We start from the raw sequence: 22,427 nt of genomic DNA, 5'->3' as shown, positions 1-22,427 counted from the left end.
AAGCTTCTAGTGCTTGGATCAGATTGTATTGATACACAATGCAGGAAACAATTCCAATTAAGTTCCGAGAAGGAAATAATCGACAGATAGCAGCCCGAGATGCGACAAGCTGCAGGACATAGTTTTTTGTATCATCGCGTAACTGGTTAAAAATAAAAAAAATATTGGAAACATTTTACCATCCTCGTGCGTCGACTTGTTGCATGAAGTGAATATGATATCAGCTTGTTTTTTTCATGCTAAGGGGAAGAAAAAACTGCCTGCCTGATGGGAACACTCGACTGTATTGAAAGACACCAGAATCTGCGAGTAAATTTTTGTTTTGAACATCTGAGTGGAACCAGAAAATCTTACTCTTAGGAGTGGAGGCTGCCATACTATGTTAAACACATTCCGCCATTACTGGAAAGGATTCTTGTGTGTTTGTTCTCTTGTTTTAACTAGAGATCTTTCCCAAAAGTTACATTACATGGCGGCAACTGCACAACTAAAGCACTATGCAAGATTTAAACTATGTTCTATTGTTGTCCAACCTAGCACTCCTGTGTTTTTATGTTCGATTTTGGGAGTATCTAAAGTAAGCAGACTGGGGGATGGTGGGAGCGACACGTGACACAAAATCTGAATGTACCGACTTTTTATTCAGCGCTACCTCACTTTGAGTGATCGAAGATACCTAGTCCCATGGCGCTCTTTGGCCATAGATGCCTTTGCGCCATAAAAATTCATAATCATCACCATTAAGCCGTTTCCCGTATCAAAAAGAAGCGAGGTATACTCTGGATATCCTTAGACACTTTCATTAAGCTGGCTGCCCCTACCTGTCTTTCGCCAAGTTGGTTTACGCAGTTAGAGTTTACCTTACGTTAGACAACCCAGATACTACAGGCGACTGCTAAAACTACATCACCCAGTTCGGTGTTTAGCTAAACTCCACTTATCCCACGAAGCCCCCTCAACCCGCCACCATGTCAATGGATCCATAAGACACTATGTTCATGCTAAGCAGGCGTTCCAAAGACGATTTCTAACAGCTTTGAAATAAAGGCAAATTCAAAAGAACCACGCATCTGGCTCTTTTGCTGTCTAACAGAGGAAAATGCAATGCTTCTAAATACAAGTGAACCCCGCACCACTTCGATATCACTGGGACAGTAGCGCTCCTGGTGCAAGACAGTCTATGAAGGAAAGAGGCCGCTGAGGGTTTTGTGAAATTAACGTAATGAATGTTGAGACCATTCATGTCGGCAACCAAGGAGCACAAAAACAGTTTTCCAAGCTCACTGAGCCAATTGAGCGTCTTTTAACTTCAACCCCTACTGGGTATTGTTTTTAGCATAATATCACGTTTCGCGTCGTGTGATGCCTGATTCTTTATGCGGATGCACATATTCTCATGTACAACAACCAGACATTCTAATGTATATTCTGTTAGTTTCGTATGTACTAGCTTAGCTGTAAAGGCACTGCTAAACATTATAAGTCGTGTACTTTTGCTTGCTTCTTCTTGTATGCATGCCTCAAATTTATTACTCATTTGTTTTGTTTCTGGTGTTGCAAGTCATGACTTTTTTACACACTGATACCTCGCTAAAACTGCAGTTGGCATTACATTCATGACTCTAGACACGTCTATAAGATAAAAAAATTAGTGACTGAGGTTGTATTTTAAGTTATTATAAATTTCACAAGCACTCATTTTTACCTCTTTCAGTGCACTGCAGTGGGCATCTTTAAAAATCTGAGCCCCATGAACGCACTGAAAATTATGCAGACTTTTTTTGTTGCCTTCGTGCACAAGATTTCCCCATTCCGTAAGTAATATTTTGCCATCTCTCAAAAGCTCGACAAAACATTTTTTTTTTACTTTCGTGTTGAGAGCAGTGTTGAATCTGTTGCTGTATGGATCATAAAAAAAATAGATCTGAGCCTACGTAAAAAGCTATACACAAGTTGTGTTAACCAACATGGAAGGCCAAAATTGTAAACGTGCTTCCAAGCGAAATAAACACTGGCAGCTCTGAAGCCCTTTGCGTCTAGGTGTCCTAATTTGGCTGTAGGATCCAGAGACCAAGCTCTTTTTACAAGAGATGCCCCCGCAAACTTGCGAGTATCTACAGAGTAAACTACCCGCCTTACAAGGAAGGCATAAGCTGGCTTTAAAATTGCCGAATTGTTTAAACCTCATTCAATTTAATAGCTTCAGATAGGGATTGAGCAATGAATGCGCAGCTTAATGGATCTTGATGGCGGCAGATAAACGCAGCGCGAAAGCTAAACTATGCTATCAGCACCAACTAAAAGAGAGGGACACCGATTATACACAAAACTAAACAAAATCTTGAAATACAATGGAAGAATGCAACAGCTGCTCATTTTCAGTTTCAATAATCGAACACGGCTCTTTGTCATTGCTTCCTATTATGAGTTCGTGTTTGCAGCGTTGATGACAGCATTTCACTTGAATCGGCACGTAGGTTAGGTTAGGTTAGGTTGGTTGTTTGCCTCAAGATACAAATAGAGCACGATAACACCTTAACATCGATCAGGCTTCGAACAGTTTATCGATTCGGCGATACACTTGCATATCTCAGCTGCAGTGCTTACTTTTGTATACAGTGAAGATAATTGAGAAATCCTTCAATCACTGTATTTAGGCTTATAATATATAGTTTTTATCGCACTAGGGACATTAGAAAAATTTTAAAACCTTGTTGAGGCCACTCTTCAACACTTCTTTCGGAGAGAAAGAAGGCAAAGGAAACAAAAAGAGAAAATGTTTAAAAACCCCATAACTTTGCCTTATAATATACATTCCATAGACAAGAACAGTAAATACCATACGATTCAGAGTGAGCCAGGGCCAATAACAAAGTGCTTGAACTTATAAGAGGGACTTCTGTAGAAAGGTGCTAGGTAGGCATAATTCTTGAGACAACGCCCGGGGCGTCATATGCACCTCAGTCGGCTGCTAATCAAAGCCGTCGAGTTTTGAGACCACAGTAAAATACCATAAAACACCGAAAGTCAATGCTTCAAGTGTAATTGGACTCGTAGTACACATATTTAAAAAGAAAAGATGCCTGATGTGTCGAAAATACGAACTACAAGTACGTTCCCATCATTTCAGTTGGCAGAGCGCTGGAGCGTTTCATAGACTCGTTGCCTTTCGAAACCAACACCGTGACTGGCACCGTGTGCCGTGGAACGATCAAGCTTGGCTTCCCAAACAGCCGAGGAAAGGTACAATAACATAGTTTCATCTCTATACAACACAGATTGAATTCCTTTACCTTTTGCCAAATGCTTTGTTGTAGATGCTGTAAATTTTGTAAACGCTTTGTTGTAAACGTTGAGAATGTATCTCTTCCCCAAAAAAGTTTCCAGAAAGGTGGATGCATATAGTAGAGCAAATTATGACACAATAAATTCGGCATTTCAAACTTATTTGCGCACTTTTGATACAGTAGCAGATGAACTGAATACCGAACAGTTATAGAACGCGTTTAAAGAAAAACTCTTTTTCCTGTGTGAAAATTTTGTTCCCATTCGTGTCTTGTCATCTAAGCGCACTAGAGATAAACAATGGTTTAACACTCAGCGGCGCACTCTACTGCGACGTATAGGGCAACTGTACAGGAAATGTAAAAAAAAATAATTCTTTGGAAAACAAGAATGTGCTAAAAAGACTGACACTTAATTTTCAAAGTCTAGCTAAACTAGACAAGGATTCTTACTTCTGGAGCCTATAGGTACTAAGTTGGTCGAGGACTCGAAACAGTTTAGGAGATACGTTCTTGTCAATGGTAAGAAAAATACATCTATTCCTCCTCTTATATATTATCCCACAATCGTTGACGATGATGCGGCTAAGGCAGCCATCTTTAGTAACTATTTTTCGTCCGTGTTAAGGCAAAGGTTTTCGGGCGTTGTTAACACGGTTTCTTCCACTGAAGCAGAAGTGATGCCTGAGGTCACTTTTAGTGTGCCTGGTATACGAAAATTGACAGAAAGCGTCAAGGCAGCTAAAGCGTGGGGCCCAGATCTTATTCTAGCAGCGATAATAAGGCACTGTTCGGCAACGTTATCTTTGTGCTTTCACTGTTATTTGTGAAGTGCTCAGTTGAAAAAGCACTACCTCGTGGTTGGAAATTGGCACAGGTTACACCCGTTCATAAGAATGGACCAAGAAATGACATTGAGAACTACAGGCCGGCGTCTTTAACTAGTATAACATGTAATATCTGCGAACATGTCCTATATAGTTTTTTAATGACACATTTGGTTAAACATAATCTTCTGCATCCTAGTAAACACGGATTTAGGCGAGGTTTTTCTTGCTCAACGCAGCTGTTTGAGTCCACGCATGATTTGACTCTTGCAATAGATAAGCGTAAAGTAGTTGACTGTATTTTCTTCGACTTCAAAGAATAATTTGACGTTGTTCCTCATGACATTCTTGTTAGCAAATTACGGGGCTATGAACTGAATGCATTTCTTATTGCATGGATAGCCGAGTATCTCTAAGGCAGCAGTCGGTCGTTTTCAATGGTTGTTCTTCCGGATATGTTCCTGTGACCTAAGGAGTTCCTCAGGGCAGTTCTGAGCCCTCTTTTGTTTCTGTTGTGCAATAGATAAGCTTAAAGTAGTTGGCTGTATTTCATTCGACTTAAAAGAAGAATTCGATGTTGCTCCTCATGACATTCTTGTTAATAAATTACGGGGCTATAAACTGAATGCATTTCTTATTTCATGGATAGCCGAGTATCTCTCTCTAAGACTGCAGTTGGTCGTTCTCAATGGTTGTTCTTCCGGATATGTTCCTGTGACCTAAGGAGTTCCTCAGGGCAGTTCTGAGACCTCTTTTGTTTCTGTTGTGCAATAGATAAGCGTAAAGTAGTTGACTGTATTTTATTCGACTTCAAAGAAGAATTTGATGTTGTTCCTCACGACATTCTTGTTAGTAAATTACGGGGCTATAAACTGAATGCATTTCTTATTGCATGGATAGCCGAGTATCTCTCTCTAAGACAGCAGTCGGTCGTTCTCAATGGTTGTTCTTCCGGATATGTTCCTGTGACCTAAGGAGTTCCTCAGGGCAGTTCTGAGCCCTCTTTTGTTTCTGTTGTATATAAATGAGGTTACCATTGACCTCAAATCTTCGTTCAGATTGTTCGCGGCTGACTGTGTAGTTTACATGACTATAGAAGATGAACGTCATTCTCAATACCTGCAGCACGATTTGAATGTAATAGCATCATGGTGTGCCCATTTAGAAGTGTCGTTGAATGTTAAAAAGTGTGTTGTTCACGTCACCTTTACAAAGAAACGCTCATACCAGTTGACTATGTATACCGCAAACAACGCTGCTTTAAGCACGGCCAGGGAATACAAATATTTAGGAGATTGTTTAACAAGTGATTTGAGGTGGTCTAGCCACGTTAACATCATAAAAGTTAAGGCTGCGCTTGCTTTGGGTTTTCTAAGATGAAATTTCAGCGAACTTCCATATAACTTAAAAGAACAATTGTATTTCACTCATGTGCGCTCGTTGTTATAATATGCATGTGTTTTCTGGCATCAGTATACCAAAGCGCTGGCCGATACGCTTCAAAAAATACAGAATAGAGCACTGCGCTTTGTTTTATGTAATTGGGATCGTCATTTTAGTATGAAAGAAAGTAAAAGTAAACTTATATGGGAAGACTTGAAAGATTGCAGACAAAACTTCAGGTGGAAATTTTTTCAAATATCTACCATCCCAAAACTGAAATCGATAAGAAAAAGTACATCCAAGCGCCGTCCTACATATCCCAAAGAAGAAACCACAGTCTCCAAGTACATGAATTTTCCATAAAGGTGACGTCTTGCGCCATTCATTTTTTGTTAGATCTATACGGGAATGGAATAATCTAATGTCTATGATTGGGCCCATTGTTTCTAATGATTTTTACCACACTTTTTGTAATTAGTTTCTTTATTTGTCTCAAATATGATGCTTATTTTTATGTATCCCCCTGCTGTAATGCCTGCAAAGGCGAAGCAGGTATCAACTAAATAAATAAATAAATAAGCCAGGTTCGACTTACACACGTTTTTCATTTCTGACTGAAGCTGGAAATTCGAAATATAAACGCATTGTAGATTGTAGGACTACGTACGCTTTATTCTTTCTTTGGAAATTTGTAACCAAATGAAAAGAGCTGAACGCACCCCCATTAAACCGGCTCAGAAAATCAATTTTCAAAATATATATTCCCTCTCTACGAGGCGGTCAATATATATCATCGAGGTTTTCGAAGAGTTATATGTGTTGGCCTAAATCCTGCTGTTTCGTGTAGTCGCCCTCATTTTCACTTTAACCCTGGGCACATCTCATCTCCTCCTTCTTCCCTTTACAAACGGGAGTGTGAAACGGAATAGATGAGCAAGAACGTGCAAAATATCAACAGAGAATCGCTCCGAAAAAGGCACCTCCCGGCGGCAACATTGCGGTGAAATTGCCAGGGCCGACGAGGCGTATCAGCCGCTTTGAGTCGTCTATGGATGTAGCCTACATATAGCTTTTCAATTGTATCGCGGTATACATACGGACGGGCAGGCCTACTAAACTACGTCCACAGCATGCACATTCTCAAACCTTTCAATAGAACGGCCCTCTACGTTGTCTCTGCCACTGCCCAGCTTAAGCTCCTTAAAAAATACTGTAGCTGCAATAATTGACTTGGACTTTCGGAGCCTTTTACGATATGCTGCGGTTCTTTCCTCCTCGATTTGTGACGTATGTTCTGGTTCCCTTATCTTATTTCTGCACCCAAGTCCCTAAAACGAACGTTCTTTCTAAGACTGAGGTTATGCGCATTTCCGCTATGTGCTTATGCCTACGTTTCGTTGTCTGTTAAACAAAGGCTTAGCATGATTTCTGCCCTCGTATAAGGTGTGCATATCTGCATGTGTGGGTAGCTGCAGCGTGCATGCTGCACTGGTACCTGCGTGTATCATGCCGCCATTACTTTGGATACGTGAGGTTATTCGAATGTATCTCGAAGCTACACTGAGCGCTATCTGGGCTTCGTAAAAATCATTTTGCTTGTTGTAGTAGTCTCCTTGGTACCTTTGTTGTTGTCACAAAACTCATTGTTTCCAGCCCAAACATTATCAGCTCTAGTGGGATATAACATCTGTCTTTATGGTGGCTCGCAGCATGCTTTTCAGTGGACGACTCAGTCTCCAATGACTTAGAACCTCTTCTACCAGAATATTAGTCTGTCGTGCAAAAGTCATCTATTGCATGTGCAATGTGTAGAAGAAACATTTTCGTTCGTGCATTATTGCAGTGCTTCAGTACAAAGGCCCCAAGCAAACACAGAGGCCTTCAGTTCTGGTGTGCGATAAGCACTGCTGCATGCAATAGTTTTTTCTTGATACACTTTTCCTTGTGGTCTAGGAAGGTAGAAATGATTGTCAGCTTCTAGAAACGCATCGCGTTTCTCTTGCTTACGCTACGTGAGGGGAACCGGTACAGGTTGGCAAAAAAATGTGAAAATTTCCTAAAGAGTAGCAAAGGCTCGGAGGCAAAACGCTTTACCGGAGATTGCGATTTTTTAAAACTGAAAACGAATTTACGCTATAATGAATTCATGCTTTAACAAAGAGCCACTATCATGTTATTTGCTTTATGCTATTGCGACTTTAAATGAAGATCAGTTGCCTAATAGCACTTTGTGTTTTGTTACACAATAGACAGGTTGCTAAGACCTCAGAAGTTGGATGAAAAAAATCGGCTGGTTATATTGAAAAAAAAATGGTGGTTATATACGAACACAAAGTGCCTACTACAAAGCGTTGTGTAGAAGCGGGAATTTGTTTTCTAATGTTACACTGTTATCTGGTATACTCGGCAGTGCCTGGACAACACACTCAAGCTCTGCGACAATGGAACAGTTGTCGATGTGAGTACAGAAAACTACGCCGATGCCATCTCTTGTGGGCAAATAAAAAGTTGATATTATGAAATTTTCTGAAATATACCTTAAATTGACTGGAAAATAGTTATTCAATCTGCAGTAAGTGATATCTTTCACTTAATTTTGATGTATCTGTGCTACAAACAAGAGCATTAATATGGCTAAATAGATGTGTAGAATGGCTAATTATATTAACGTAGCCTATGTCCAAGGGTTCACAAATAGCGTCACTAAATGGGGCTGAAGATACGGATGTCACTTTATTTCTATGGGAGCTTTATCGCAATAATTCTCTCGTTATGCGACCTGTAGATTCTTTCTTTAACTACAATGCGCTCGGTGCGTTCATAGAAAAACGTTGCTCTCAAGCATATCTTTTGCTCTATAAACGCGCATTTTCTAATTCCGCTGAGTTAGAAATTTGTCAGTATCTTAGAATAAGAGTGATTCATTCACTGTACTGAATTAATTGAACAGAAAAACATAAATCCATGGAAAAGGGTACTTCTCAATATTTCTTTTTGACATTTTTCAGACGTCTTTTGTGAGATCCCTGGTGTCTTACAATGTGGTGAGTAAGAATATCTCAAGACAAAGCTTAACTGATTACCTCGATGTCGGCTTGATCCTAATCTTGATGCTGAAGCAGGCAGGAAGGAAAACCTGGGGCTATCAGGGTGGAAAGTGGGCGCTTCTCCAAAACCCTACATAATAGAGCTGCGCAGTAAAAAAAATAATTGAATGAAAATAGATTGGAGCTTCTGCAGAGGGTTTGGAAAGCTTTTGATTAAACCAGGAAAGAAACGTAGAGCACACTGTGAGGAGAAAAACACTGCACTTCTCCTTTATCACTCCCTCGTCAGATGAAGATATCGTTTCTGTTTAATGTGCCTTGACGAAATGGTGGTGGAGACTGCTGAAGGGAACGACGCAGTTGATTGCCAGTGAGATGAATGCGGGTCTGGCTCTGTCCTCAGAAAGCGGAATTCGCGCCTTTCATTTCAGAAGATAAGTTTGTCATATTTCTACAATAGGAAAATATACAGGTTGAACACCGGTACTTTAAGGTCACAGCGTGCTTTGAGCGTTTATTATTCTGGACGCGAGTGCCTCACTCCATGCAATACTTTGAGAAAACAGAGCCCTCATATTTTCCGGTTTAATACAGATTTCAGTTCAATGAGAGACAACTCGAGCAAACACGGGGTACATTTAGGGGGGTCGTTGTATAGCAGGTGTATAATAATGACGTTTTCTTCACTTGTCCGTGTCCACAAACTTATTCAATGTTAAATATATCCGAAAGTCCATTCCGACACGATCTGTTTTTTGATTGGGAAAACCTGCTTTAGGGGTCCAAACGATACAGTGATATGAAAGATTACTTTCATCAAAATTTCACACGCAGTTGAGGCGTTGTGTTCAGAATGTAAGATCAGTACATTAACCGAATTTGCAGCCATCTCTTTTTTGTGCGTTACGTATACAGTTTTAGATTAGAGTTGAAATTATTACTGGCGCTTATGATATCATTAACACGATAAATCAGGCAAAATTAGTCAAAGTTAGCTGACAAGGGGGCGACAACGAGTAGTAATGCAAAGCGCCTCGCTCAATAATGTTCCCATGCCGTCAGTTACGACGGCACAGAAAGGCTAAAAGAACGGGCGTTGGTAGCAAGCAATCCAGTAGGACACGTTTATATTTCGTAACCTGAAGAGTCACAAAGAAATTTTGATATATTCAGCAAATCAATGATGTGCTGGAAAGGGGTGTCGTAGATTTCCGTTCAATGTATTGTTGCCCAAGGAAATATTTTTCTCCTTTCGGTGAATTTGTCTTGACATATATATGACGTCTCGCACAGTCATATCAATACGTTGCCAGTGGACTTGTGGCTAATCAGTGCTCTCATCCAATTGAAAGTAAGGATGTATTCTATTAATGAACACAAAAGAGCAAAACACTCACACCGTGGACAATGCTTTTATATCAAGTAGCTACTCTCAATGAAGTTTTTCTCCAGGTATACTAAGGTTGGAGGAACTATATGCTCCGTAACCGAACGGAGAAGGTTGTAAATCCGCGCGGGCAAAATTTTAAAATATGTTTCTCGGAAATGCACATAGCTGTTATAAAAATAGAACAAAACTTTAGAGAACTCGTTCAACTGAATGTTTTTCAGGTGTTGAAACTTGAAAAAACTGCTTGATGAGTGCTCACTGATCGCGACTTACGCAAATGCAAAATCGATACTAATTAAAGAAGGTTGAGTTAACATGAAAAAATATTCTAATCCACAATATATAAAGGGTAAAAAATTTGTGCACAGTTCTGACTTTCGGCTTATATAAACCTCTTTTTTTGTTCATTACGAAATATATTGTTCAATGTGGCACACTGGAGAGATTAATAGCCAATGTCGTGGGCTTTTTACGTTTTGAGCGTATATTAGACATATCAGAGTGCAATTTATTTACTACAATAAAATTTCTCTCCTCTTTCTTAATGATCTGTTTTTTTTTACAGTGTATGCTGGAAGACTGGATGAACTCTACCCCTTTGGATAACATAAAACAGTTTGCCTGCAATATTCTCAGAGGCACAAAAGCTTTGTTCAATGGCGTGTTTTTCATAGGGCCAGGGATTTATAATCTGCTAACAAGTGCCACGTGTAAGTATGGGTCAATTCACATTGGAAAGCCTAATTTACTCAATTGGTTTAGGAACTCGGTCACGAGGTGATGTTTTATAATGATTTGAACACGTTCTGTAGGGTGGCACACTTCCGGGGGTGCAAACTGAGTAAAAGATGCCGTGCACCCCGATTTGGTTGTTACACCATGATAAATCATATTTGTGTAATATTCGACCGCAGGCATATCTGGGACAACTTGCGGTCGCTGCGAAATTTTCTTGGAACGCTGTCAGCCGGTCACCCTTGTTTTAGGCGATAGATTAGAAAACTTCACCGGAGCAAAAAGCCCAAGGTTGCCCTGAGGCGTCCTCAAAAAAATCTTCATTGCCTGACCTGTAGTTAGACCATCAAAGAGTGAGAAGTTAAAATTTAATGCGACAGCGTTACTAATCTCATTACGAGAAAAGCCAGCGGAGCGTGTTAATGTGTGTACTCGCCGATAATGCACAAAGTTCCAGATAACGCAAGAAAATAAGGTGACGTCACCAAACGCCCACAGTACACAAACGACAATGCAAGCAACGCAATTTCACAAATAAAATGCATCTTCTTTCGTCTATATAAACCCCCCACTGGCTGACGTCTAAGTGGGGCCCGTTTTCCCGACTAGAATGGTACCAAAATTCTGAGGAACCGTCGGTCGTGCAGCAATCTGGGTGGTGTCATAAGATTTCTTGTTGCATATAGCCTACATGTGACAGTTAAGTTGGAGGCTAGCTTGCGACAGCGGTTCGAACCTAAGAGATATGCACCTGCAATTGCATGCCTTCCCAGGCAATTCAACTTTTTCTTGAAGCCGCGGATGAGGTCTCCACCAAGATGTGAGATAGTTACTGCGCAATTATTTTCCTTAATAACCAATTACTGTCGCTGGTGGTCTCATTCGATTTATTGCTGCATAAAGCTTGAGTTGCGGTTTGGGCTTGTTGGTCTTGTTGCGTTGCATTGCTAGAGAAAGCAGTGCGAAAATACGAGGACGAACCGATAGCTAACAGGAGTAGCACCTAGCTACTAACAATTTATTGCGAGCGACGAGCAGGTTCTTAAATGCAAGCCAGGACTCACGTGACACCTAAAAACCATTAACAGCACATAAAGCAACAAAACTTGATATCAAAATACCATCCACCATGATCCTTATCAGACTTTTGGCTAGCGTACAGCAAGAATTTAATATGCAGCTCACCCGGTGAGCCAAAATCGGGAGCAGTAGGTAAATATAAAACAATGAAAATGCGCGACCTTAAAAGCGCGAGCCAGAGAAGTGTAAAAAACGAGACGTAAAATCAACAGTAGAAGTTAGCAGAAAGAGAAGCGTATCATACTTCCTAAGTAGTAGACGCAGGATGTTTTGTCTGTTGAGACCCAAGGAGTTCTGGAATCGTGGCTCACCCAGGCCCTACCTGTGAAAACTTCCTCCATGTACTGGAATTCTGCCTTGCATTCCCAGTTCTACAATACAGTGGGCAGCACTTCGTGCAAAAGAATGGAATTTGCACCGGGCATTCAATCGCCCCAGTTTTTTGCGATATTTCCCTTGCCGCAGTAGGCAAGCGTATTCGACAAAATCTTCCAGGGGCAGGTCTAGTCCATCGTTCAGTATATGGACGATTCTCTTGTTATCCTCAAAAGTAGCTAGCTGCACTAAATGCCTAGGCCGGACCGTAAACGATGTTGTTATTCTCGTAACTATTCACTGAACTTCACGTGGGAGCCTCCGAAAGGCAATTCTGTCCAGTTCAATGATTTGTTATTCATTTTTGAACGTGAGTCATTTTGGACACAGCACCATTGTTCAACGAACGAACGTCTTTTCTTTGATAGCACGCACTTGAAGTTAATTAGGCGTGTTATTGTGTCTTCTCCTATTCAAGCAGCGCTGACAAAAAGTTCCCCATATACTATGCACAGCTGAGTCGCTGCGGGGGCCGAACGTCTGTGCAGCGCCGGCTACACTTTCGGAAAACCTCCCTCAAAAGCTGTAGGCCAAAAGCAAAAAGGGACACAAGCAAAAAGAAACAAAGAGGAAACCATTAGCTGGTATACCCTACTTTCGTAAGTTCTCACACAAAGAACGTAGAGAAGCGAAGAGGCATGAATAATTTCTTTTTGACCTCTTCCAAAGTTGCAAAGGTCTGTGTTTTGCTGGTAAAAACAGAGGGTAAGCAGTTCCCAAAGAAACGCGCTCATCCTTTCACGGAATGTACCACGTGTGTTATATATAAGGTCGCTTTGCAATAGTTGCGTGGTATATGGAAAAACCGGCTGGTTTCGAAAAGACTGCTTACTAGAACACCGCCGGTTTATAAGAAACAAGCCCGGCAGCCATTTGGATGACCACTTTAAGACATGCAAAAAGTGTGAGTTATTGTACCCACGACGCGAATCAAAGCACGTGCTCGGACTGAAACCAAAAGGGTTATCATAGAGCCTCTGCTAGCAGGTTGCCAAAGCTGGAAACCAGTCTGTCAGCACCCCTCTTATTTAGTAACCGGCACGAATTCATGTAACGACTTTTCACTTTCGTCATTCCTCTCTTTATACTCGTTTTGATTAGACCTACATCGTCTTCGTTTTTGAGAATGCGCAGTTTTAACTCACCTGACTCTCCGTTCTGTTATCCCTCAGATTCCTTTGTTTTGTGTGCTCTTACTGGTTTCCTAGTGTCTCGGGATCTAGCTTACATTTAAAATCCTTATCGGCGCTGCTTCTTAGAGCAATAGCTACAGCATACGTCTCTTCGATTGGAAGCTAGCTCGCCACAGGTATTCAAAGCGAGTGTCCGAGTGTTCCACGCTGACCTTTGTGGATTCAGCGTGTGTGGAATCAGCGTTCAGAGGCGCGACTTCGTTTTATTTCTTAGTGCGTAACCTGCGTCGAGGTCGAGCGCTCATGATGACACACTAATGCTTTCGGCACCACAGCGCGTAAGCAGTCTTAAGTGCCCTCTGAATTTTTTGCTTAGTTTCATGAAACACAGTGCACACGACTGCAATAATTCTATTTCCAATACGTATCACTACTTGATACACGAGACCAACTCTTGTCGGAAACATCCACTAGGATAACAACGATTTTACATTGCCACTTTCCAATATATGGGGTTAAGCAGGGTCATAAAAAGAGCTTTGAAAAAGTTATTGCGACATCTGCAAACCTTTCATATGAGCGCGCCCATTCGGTGAACTGCAGACTTAAATCTTGAGATTACTTGTTGATGTCACACAATAAGCATTGCAGTTGTATTTCTTTCTAATTCTTGTTACTAATTTCATTGTTCAATTGTAGACTGGACCCGCAGAGGCACAGTCGTTATATTAATGTTAAGGCTTATTTTGAGAACAGAGAGCAAACGCAGGAAAAGCAGGAAACACAAGAAGGAATAGAGGTGTAGCGCAACGTTGTAGTCCTTACGTTTTTGGAAGGCTCCAGTGTAAGCCGCAGGTAAACTTTGAGATAACCAAGACATAGGACGAACAGTTTGGCATGCGTCATGTGTCATGTGTACCGAATGGTTGGAATAGAGACAGCGCTTCTGCCTCTTTAACAAAATTAGGAATATACAAACTTGTGCTATCGGGGAGAAAAGTTTGCGGGACGCGAGTTCTTGTAAAAACGTTTAGTGTAGCTCCACATTGTTACCAAGTCGCCTTATATTGTGTCAATGTATTAAAGGACTTATTTCTTCTTCCTCTGGTAACCTTATCATTCGAATGGGTGGCGAGGTTGAGCTGCAATAAACGTTTTTCCAAGAACTCGCGTTCCGCAATTTTTTCTCGGCGATAGTACCAATATGTATGTTCCTACCAAATCAGAAATAATGGGCTGCAGTTACAAAAGTACCTACAAAAAAGCGCTACACCTCTGTATTGGCAAAGGCTATACTCAGACATCTGAATGGCGAGAAATAGATGCGACAAGGACTCGAAAAAAGAATAAACCGCGAAGGCCCAATCCAAAATTTTATGCCATGCATGTCGCAGTATTTTCAGAACATCGCATGATTATTAGCAGCAATACAGAATAATTTTTTTGTACGCAGTACATCTTAGCCAGTAAACTGTAGTCCATCTGAAACCATTCACGACAGAAGCCAATTGCAAAATTTTTAATCGTTTTTCCGAAAATGATCTAACAGGAACATGAAGTCGTTCACTTTCACAGTGTTTCGAATAAAAGGAAGCTCAAAAAATCGGTATTGGAAGTCGAGTCCGTATTATTTTTACGCCCACAGGCACTCAGCTGCATACACCGTTTTCTTATTAAGACGCCAGTAGTTTGAATATGATGTTGATAGAAGTAGTCATCCGGATATCTTACGCACCAGACTACATTTATAGCTGTGAATTACTTAATACAACCAATATTAGCGCATCATTTAGAGTCCACGTAGGAAGCAGTAGTAAACATTCTGTGACATTACCTCTTTTTTCCTTTTCAGGCTCTTAAATGCAGGGAGTCGTGTGCCATTACGATAAATACTACCACTGGCCGACCGTCAAGCGCTAATAAAGTACTGGCAGCGCGTCGTGGAGCAGATTGCTACAGGTTTGAATAAAGCTTACGACTGCTTCTGATATATCTTAGACTCTAATTCCTTTAACGTCATGGCTATTTCTTTACGTTATTGCAATACTTTTTAGGATGATTAAAAATGTGCTTTACTGCACGCTTTTCACCTTGGTGCATTTTTCACTGCCGTGTACTGCCAATGTCACGCTACTGGGTCAGTGAACGTTTCAGAAAAGTGGCCCGACTGCTCCTGCATCGAAAAATGCTGCGGCTCTCGTATTCGGTTGGAACTTATGGTACTCACTTTTTTCCGGCATTCTGCTGTAGACAGCGACATGCACTGATCAGGATATTGTACAACTTTAGAACAAGTTAGAACCGGCGCCACGAAAGATTGAATCCCGGACCCCACTTTGACAAGAATCGAAGCTATGCTCCAGCGACTAGGCGGACGCTTTTGTGCGTAGGGTCAAAAATCTCATAGGACGGTTACGACTATGTAACGCGATATTCAGCGATAGGTGATGTAGTGATCACGTGATGCCCCCGTGAGCTGCAGGTGGTTATTTCAAACAGAGCCACCCGCAGGCTTATGCGACCCAGGTTGACCGCGATATAAGGTGAGTGCGTTAACAACATCTACAAAGTGGTGGACATCATTAACGCAGCCACCGGTTACGCCGACGGCGACGATGTTGGCGATGGCGATGTGCAAGCCAGGGAGGGGCACATGACAGCTATCGCTGTAAAATAGCTATAAATCTACTGAAACAACAGTGCTGCTATTGCTGTTTTCGAAATAAACATGCAAAACAAATATTCATGAATGTGCAGCATAATATGCCTAAATCAGACCGTTCTGCAACGTTCAACTTGTGCAAAGGAAAATCTCAAGTGTTGATGGTTTGTTTCTCCCGTGGCTTTGTCGTCATTTCATAAAGACCCTATATGGTTGAGTAGGACAAACAGGCAGTTGCAGTTATGGCTTTAGAAGGAAGCAATTAGTAATAATCATATCCCTGAAAACTTGTTTTCCAGGGATATATGGGCTCATAAAAAGAACGTTATTTATTTTTTAATGATCTATAAAGGACTAAATATACAGGTTTGCGAAAAGGAGAAGAAAAGATTACAGACTGTCATAGAAGCAACCACACTTTCGGTGTGCTTACGGAAGCGGGAAAGGAACACGCATATAAAATAGAGATGCAAAAAGAAATGATACGCGAGAATATTATAAGCAAAGCAGAATCGTTTCCATACAAATGGCAGGGAAAGACAGGAAGCGAGACGCCTGTGGCGTGGGAGCACATGTGGATATAAATATTTGACGCAGCAATAGCTTGCGATTGTAGGAAAAAGCAAAAAAACACAAAAAAGCAAACACTTAGATTTAAAGAAAGTCTCTTCATAAACAAAAGAAAACTACCTGCGCCACACCAGCAGCGCCCAAACGTACAGACTTTAGGAAAGGCCATACTTCTGCGCTAGCATCTATATTTGTCTTAGTTGCGGGTACTACATTAGAGAACAGCCTCATCACACTGGGAAATTTGTACAGGCGTGAAAAAAAAGCGTGCTTGCAGCATCGCGGTTATAGAGACATCAAAATTCCACTCGTTTAAATGAAGTGGAAGCACCCCCCCCCCCCCCCCCCCCCATCAAAGAAGTGAATTTCAAGGCGATCTGACTGAACCCGTTAGTGGTATTGTCTGTAATCTGGTATGTTGCACACACCATCAGTGTAGGGTGGGGGGGGGGGTCGCTAAACATGGCGAAAAGAGATTGATTTCACCAAATGACTACCTTACTTCTCCGTATTTTAAATTTGAAATCGAAGACACCCCCCCCCCCCCCCCCCCTCTTCAAAAAGATGGATTTCAAGACAATTTGACTGAACCTGCCTGTTCTCTGGTATGTCGCACATAGCAGCATTGTAGGGGCGTTCACAAGACATGGCGAAAAGAGATTGATTGCACCAAATGACTGCCTTACTTCCCCATATTTTGAATTTGAAATCGAAGCCCCCCCTCCCCCCCCCCCGCGCAAAAAGATGGATTTCAAGACAATCTGACTGAACCCGATATTAGTATTGTCTGTGCTCTGGTATGTTGCACATGTCATCATTGTAAGGGGGGGGGGGGGGGGGTGTTCGCTAAACATGGCGAAAACAGATTCGTTTCACCAAATGACTACCTTGTTTCCCCGTATTTTCAATTTCAGTAAAACAAAGCCCTGGCGAATAAAAAATGCTACATGTAAGACTCTGTTATTGATAATGCATTAGAGGTTAACGCAGGCTGCATCCAGCAGAAATCTAAGCAAATTTTACTGTCCACCTTCCGAACCTATATTTCTGATTCAGAAAAAGAAGCGCATGAAGGGGCACCGGCCAATGTTCGTTTCTTCCTCAAATACGAAATTTGTTCACCAACCTCGAGTGTGTTTTCAGGAGCAAATAACTGCCTTCGGTTAATGGCGCGCGCTTTCTGGAGAAGTTATGATCCTCACAGAAACCTGGCTGTTTAAGCATATCGCTATTGCAACAACTTTGATTTATCCTAAGCTTTTATGTTCCATCGTTGTGGTTGAATACACATGCCAGGAGATGATCAGTTAACACCCATTTGGATAAGCATCGAATTATACTTTAATATAACGTTGAGCTTTAGAATGCTAAGAAATATCTAGCCTATGAACTAGTCAAACTGAGAATAATCTTAGGTCTTTGATACCGACCTCCTAGTGATGATATTTATTTGTTGCAGAGCTTTACTGCGCTAATACCATAGTCGGTACGCGCCACTCTTTGTCCTCCACTGTCTTAATTGAAGACATCGAATTCCCGGGTATCGCCTGGTATACAGCCCCACATTTATCACCCTGACGGGCTCAACAGGAATTCACTATTTTGTGCTTGCTATCTAGCCGCGCCCAAATCACCAGTCAGCTTGCTGGAGTTGCACAAGGTACAACCGGCACACTCCGTTTTGATTTAATAACAAGCCCTCCAACTGTGCTCAGAAGTAGAGTACATGCCCGAAGTTAGGCGATAATTCCTTACATTCTCTTACGACATTTTCTTTAAAACCTTAAGTTTCCCTGGTTGGTATCTGCTTGCTGGAATCATTTGCTTAGTGGTTTGAAAGCAAAGACACATATCTACATCACTAGCGGGTGTCCCTTGTGCGTGTGTCGGTAATGTATTGCCTGTGTTTTTAAATCGCTAAGTAAGCGATTCCCGCAAGCTTAATACATTTCTGCCCGAACATCTGTCAAGAGCACTAAAACAATTCTTATGCTTCAGTCACATCAATTCAAGCAGCATTACTAGTGAACTGAAATCATTCCTTGGACGTTTTAGCTCCCTCTCGCTCAGAGTTGGTTATTTTATTAATTTGTTTTTGCACTTGCATAAAATATGTAATAAAATATTTGTGCTCCTGCGTGCAATCATGTGCCCATCTCATTCATATTTATGTGAAGGAATACGAGGCGAGCCTTTGTCAACAGATGCATGCAATTTGTAAATTATAAGGTTGCACTAACGATTGATAATAAGTGGAACAAAAAAACTAAAACTAGATTACAGCGCAGAGCAACGACACTGGTCTTACGAATCACTTCGTATCCTTTGCAATTATCATTCATCACCCCCACGCGCGTGCTACAATGCACATTTCGAAAACACATCAAACCGCAAAAATCATTTATACACATCCGCAAAAAAGCCGCTGTCAAGCATCTTCGGTCCCGTTGCTGATTGTTGCGGTTTCATGGTAAAAAGTCTTAATTTTTTAGTGGTTGTCGACTGTCAAACCTACGAAAATTTTCAAAATTATAAGCGTTTCTAGAGCATGGAGAATTGCGGTAAAGAATTCAAACAAACTCATACTAGAGAGTGAAGGTGAGCATGTGATAAACGGATGGACTTTCATGCAATTTCAATGAGCTGTAACGTCGGTTTTTCTTGTACTTGCTCATTATCGCTACTTTTCGTTGTATATTGTGATAAGCAACCATAATGATGCAGTTAAAAACTGCCATTATTAAGACATCGGTCGCCCCAAAATTCCTCGAAAGCAGTAAACTCTATCATCCTCTATCTTAAGCAAAGCACTGCAGCAGTGATTAGACTTGGTGATATACCGGCTAACTGGAAGGCAGCGAACGCGGGTTCTCTGCATAAATGTGGAAACGAAAATAGGTATTTTAATTACTGACCCATATCTGCTGCCAGCAGCCCATGTAAAATCTTCGAGCACATACTGTTATCACATTCTAGAACTTTCCTTTAATCAAACGTTTTTTTCACAACTTTCAGCAGGGTAGCACGGATTCAGGTAATCTCGTTGAAGCGAAACACACATTCTCACTTGTCATATCAAAATATAGGAATCAGGCTTAGTTTCTGCCACAGATATTTCTAGGTCTCACGAAGGTTGTTACTTAGCTTTTCCTACATGCTGACACAAAATTTGTACATAGTAGGCCTAGCTCTAAGGCTCTAAAATGGCTTGAACAAAGCCTCTCTCATGGTCAGCAGTATATGGCAGACAATCTCCGCCGTTCAACTAGTTCTTTCTGTCGTTCCCATAGGCACTGTTTTCATGCAATAGGCACTGTCTTAGATCTCCTATTCTTTATTTGTATAAACGACTAATGTAGTTTTATTTATGCTTCCTTTACACTTATTTGCTAACGCCAACGCTCTAATTTGGGAAACGGTAACGTACAATACCAAGCAAGGACTTGAAAACAACCTCAACGCTAAATACTCTTGGTGTGAAGCTTAATATAATCCGTACAACTTAGGGAAGTGTATATTTATTCCGGCTTATCATGTAAGCATTGAACTTTACTCTTTCTAGTATTATGGTCGAACCACTTAAAGAGTGTGTTTGATATTACTTTGTTTATTTATATAATTACGAATCTTTAGATCAAATACAGATATAACAAGCGGCAGTCGCATAAGAAATGTCACACAAAAGATTGGAACAGGCATCTGATTCTCTCTAGAAGTGAATAAATTGATTTTCAACATTTCCCTCAATGCATTGCGCCAATGTGGAGAGAATTCAAGTCAGGAACTCTGCGCGGAAAGAAACCTTTCTTATGATAGTTTATTTCCATAACGAATGTTGTTTAATGAGCACTGATAGGCGTGCTGAGTTACTCTGGTTCCGACTGCCTTCACACAACTGGATGGTTGTTTATTAATTTAGCTTGTAAGACATTTGTGATGTAACACAAGAGGGCTGTTTTCTATTCATATATTTTTCGGCCACCATAATTTGAAGTACACAGCAGTGGATGTCACCTATCCCTATAGCCAGAAAGCCCACATGAATTATGTCAAGAACAATGATCATAATGTACTACGATACCAGAGCCATGGTTCTCCCACAGCCACCAAGAACGCCAAAGTTTTTTGATGCAAATTCATGTGGTCACAACTCGAGAATGCTTAATCCATCGAGGATCGAAAGGTTAAAAATCTGCACATGATGTAACCAAAACCAGCGCCCTTGTTTCCCTTTATTAATCATGACGCAGCCAGCGTCGGTACTGTGCAGGCTAGCTCGGACCAAAGAATGGTTGCATCAAGGAATGAAATACCACGTCTTTGTCCTTTTGGCAACGCGCTCCATCATGAGTTCTTCATGAGTTCATCGAAAATCGGCTGCGCGTTTCACCTAGGCTTCTTTCGCGTCGCATTTATCATAGACATCACGTCGGCATGATTCTGTGGAAAACTAATGCATTTTTGGATTTCGCACTTTCATTCTGCATAGAAATAAAAGCACTTATCTCTTTCAATCCAACAATTCTTGATCCTTGAAAGAGTGTTGCTAAATTACGTGCTTACTTTAGTTTCTCTCATTCTTTTTTTGTAGTTGTTTCACTGGCCTTCTGCAATTTCATGCTATCTTTGTGTATTTCTTACTCCCTTCTCAGATACTGACGTGAGGGTGAAATAAGCAAATAAACCCTATGTGCCACAGGCAACCCGAACATAAAAGTAATTGGCACGATAACTGCTTGCCCAACGTTGCCGGTGACTGAATGACAAGCCCGTCGTAGAAAAATTCAGGTAGAATGAACAACCTAAACTGCGTTTTTAACCACTGTCATAGCGGTCATGACAGTGTTGCAGTAACTCTATAATGCAGTATTTCTTTCTCCCATGGACAACTCCGTTGCAAGAGAAGTGAAACACCGTAGTCTACAGAAGCGGATCTTTCCTGTTTCCAGCAAGCAAGCGCTGTTCGCAGCTGCGGTTCGCACACACAGGTACGCACGCTGATATTCCAGGCAGTGTGCAGCTGGAGGTGATGCATTTTCATCTGCAACAAGACTATGCACATAATGTACATCAGATTGCGGTTTCTGAATCCGGAATTGTGAAGATGGGGCACATGTGCAGGCCTAAGGCGGACATGTTTTAATAAATGGAGTAGCTCTGCAGTTCTCGCACTGTGCTCCAGCCGACATAAAAAGATTTAATTCACGATGTGAACATCGCTCTGCAGGAGCCAGTCAAAAAACGCAAGGTCCTACACAAGCACAGCACGATTCCAGTGTAGTGATGGAAGAAGCGCTGGCGCAGATTAAAATTTATTAATGGCCTGCAGTTGTGGTCAATGACTGAGATTAAAGCGATTTAATCCACTTGTTTACTGATTAAAGCGGAAATTTTGAGTGATTTAGGTTGATTTATGGTGGTTCAGCGTCCCAAAGCGACTGAGGCTATGGGGGAAGGCGCATTTAATGACTCTGGAAATCTCGGCCACGTAAGGTTCTTTAACGTGCACTGACATCGTACAGTACACGGGCCACCAGTATTTCGCCTCCATCAAGATTTCATCACCGCGCCTGGGATCAAACCCGTGTCTTTAGGGTTGTGAGCCGAGCGCCACATTTCCAAAGCCAACGCGGCGGCATAAAGTGGATCTTCATATCAATGAATACGGGTAGAGGTACAAGCAGTTGGCGTGAAACAGCACGGGGCTTTGAAACCATTGAGCCTTTTTATCATTTCCGCCTGAATTCTCCAGCTGCTGGCCCGCCTGACATCCTCATACACTATTTTAAACTATATGTTCGAGGCAAATATAATTTAGTTGTCTACATTTTTAAATTGCAATGATGAAATCTACATTGCAAAGAAAGAGAATATCTATGCCTAGCTAATGCAAAATGGTCAGAGTCATTTCTGAAATATTAAATAAACCCGTTAAAACCGA

At 41.3% G+C, this 22,427-nt stretch overlaps 1 protein-coding gene across 1 annotated transcript in view; it reads left to right on the top strand.

Moving 5' to 3' along the window:
- Positions 1–22,427, top strand: part of LOC144102356 (uncharacterized) — an 87,072-nt gene that overhangs the window by 11,692 nt on the left and 52,953 nt on the right. The window contains exons 5-9 of the mRNA XM_077635647.1: positions 1,715–1,814; positions 3,131–3,243; positions 7,905–7,952; positions 8,503–8,538; positions 10,497–10,641. Coding sequence (XP_077491773.1) covers positions 1,715–1,814; positions 3,131–3,243; positions 7,905–7,952; positions 8,503–8,538; positions 10,497–10,641 — 442 coding nt within the window. The remainder of the gene's footprint in view (positions 1–1,714; positions 1,815–3,130; positions 3,244–7,904; positions 7,953–8,502; positions 8,539–10,496; positions 10,642–22,427) is intronic.

The sequence above is a fragment of the Amblyomma americanum genome, chromosome 8 (assembly GCF_052857255.1).
Source record: "Amblyomma americanum isolate KBUSLIRL-KWMA chromosome 8, ASM5285725v1, whole genome shotgun sequence".
Lineage (NCBI taxonomy): Eukaryota > Metazoa > Arthropoda > Arachnida > Ixodida > Ixodidae > Amblyomma > Amblyomma americanum.
Note: the sequence above shows the minus strand (reverse complement) of the source record. Positions and strands in the feature narration are given on the sequence as shown.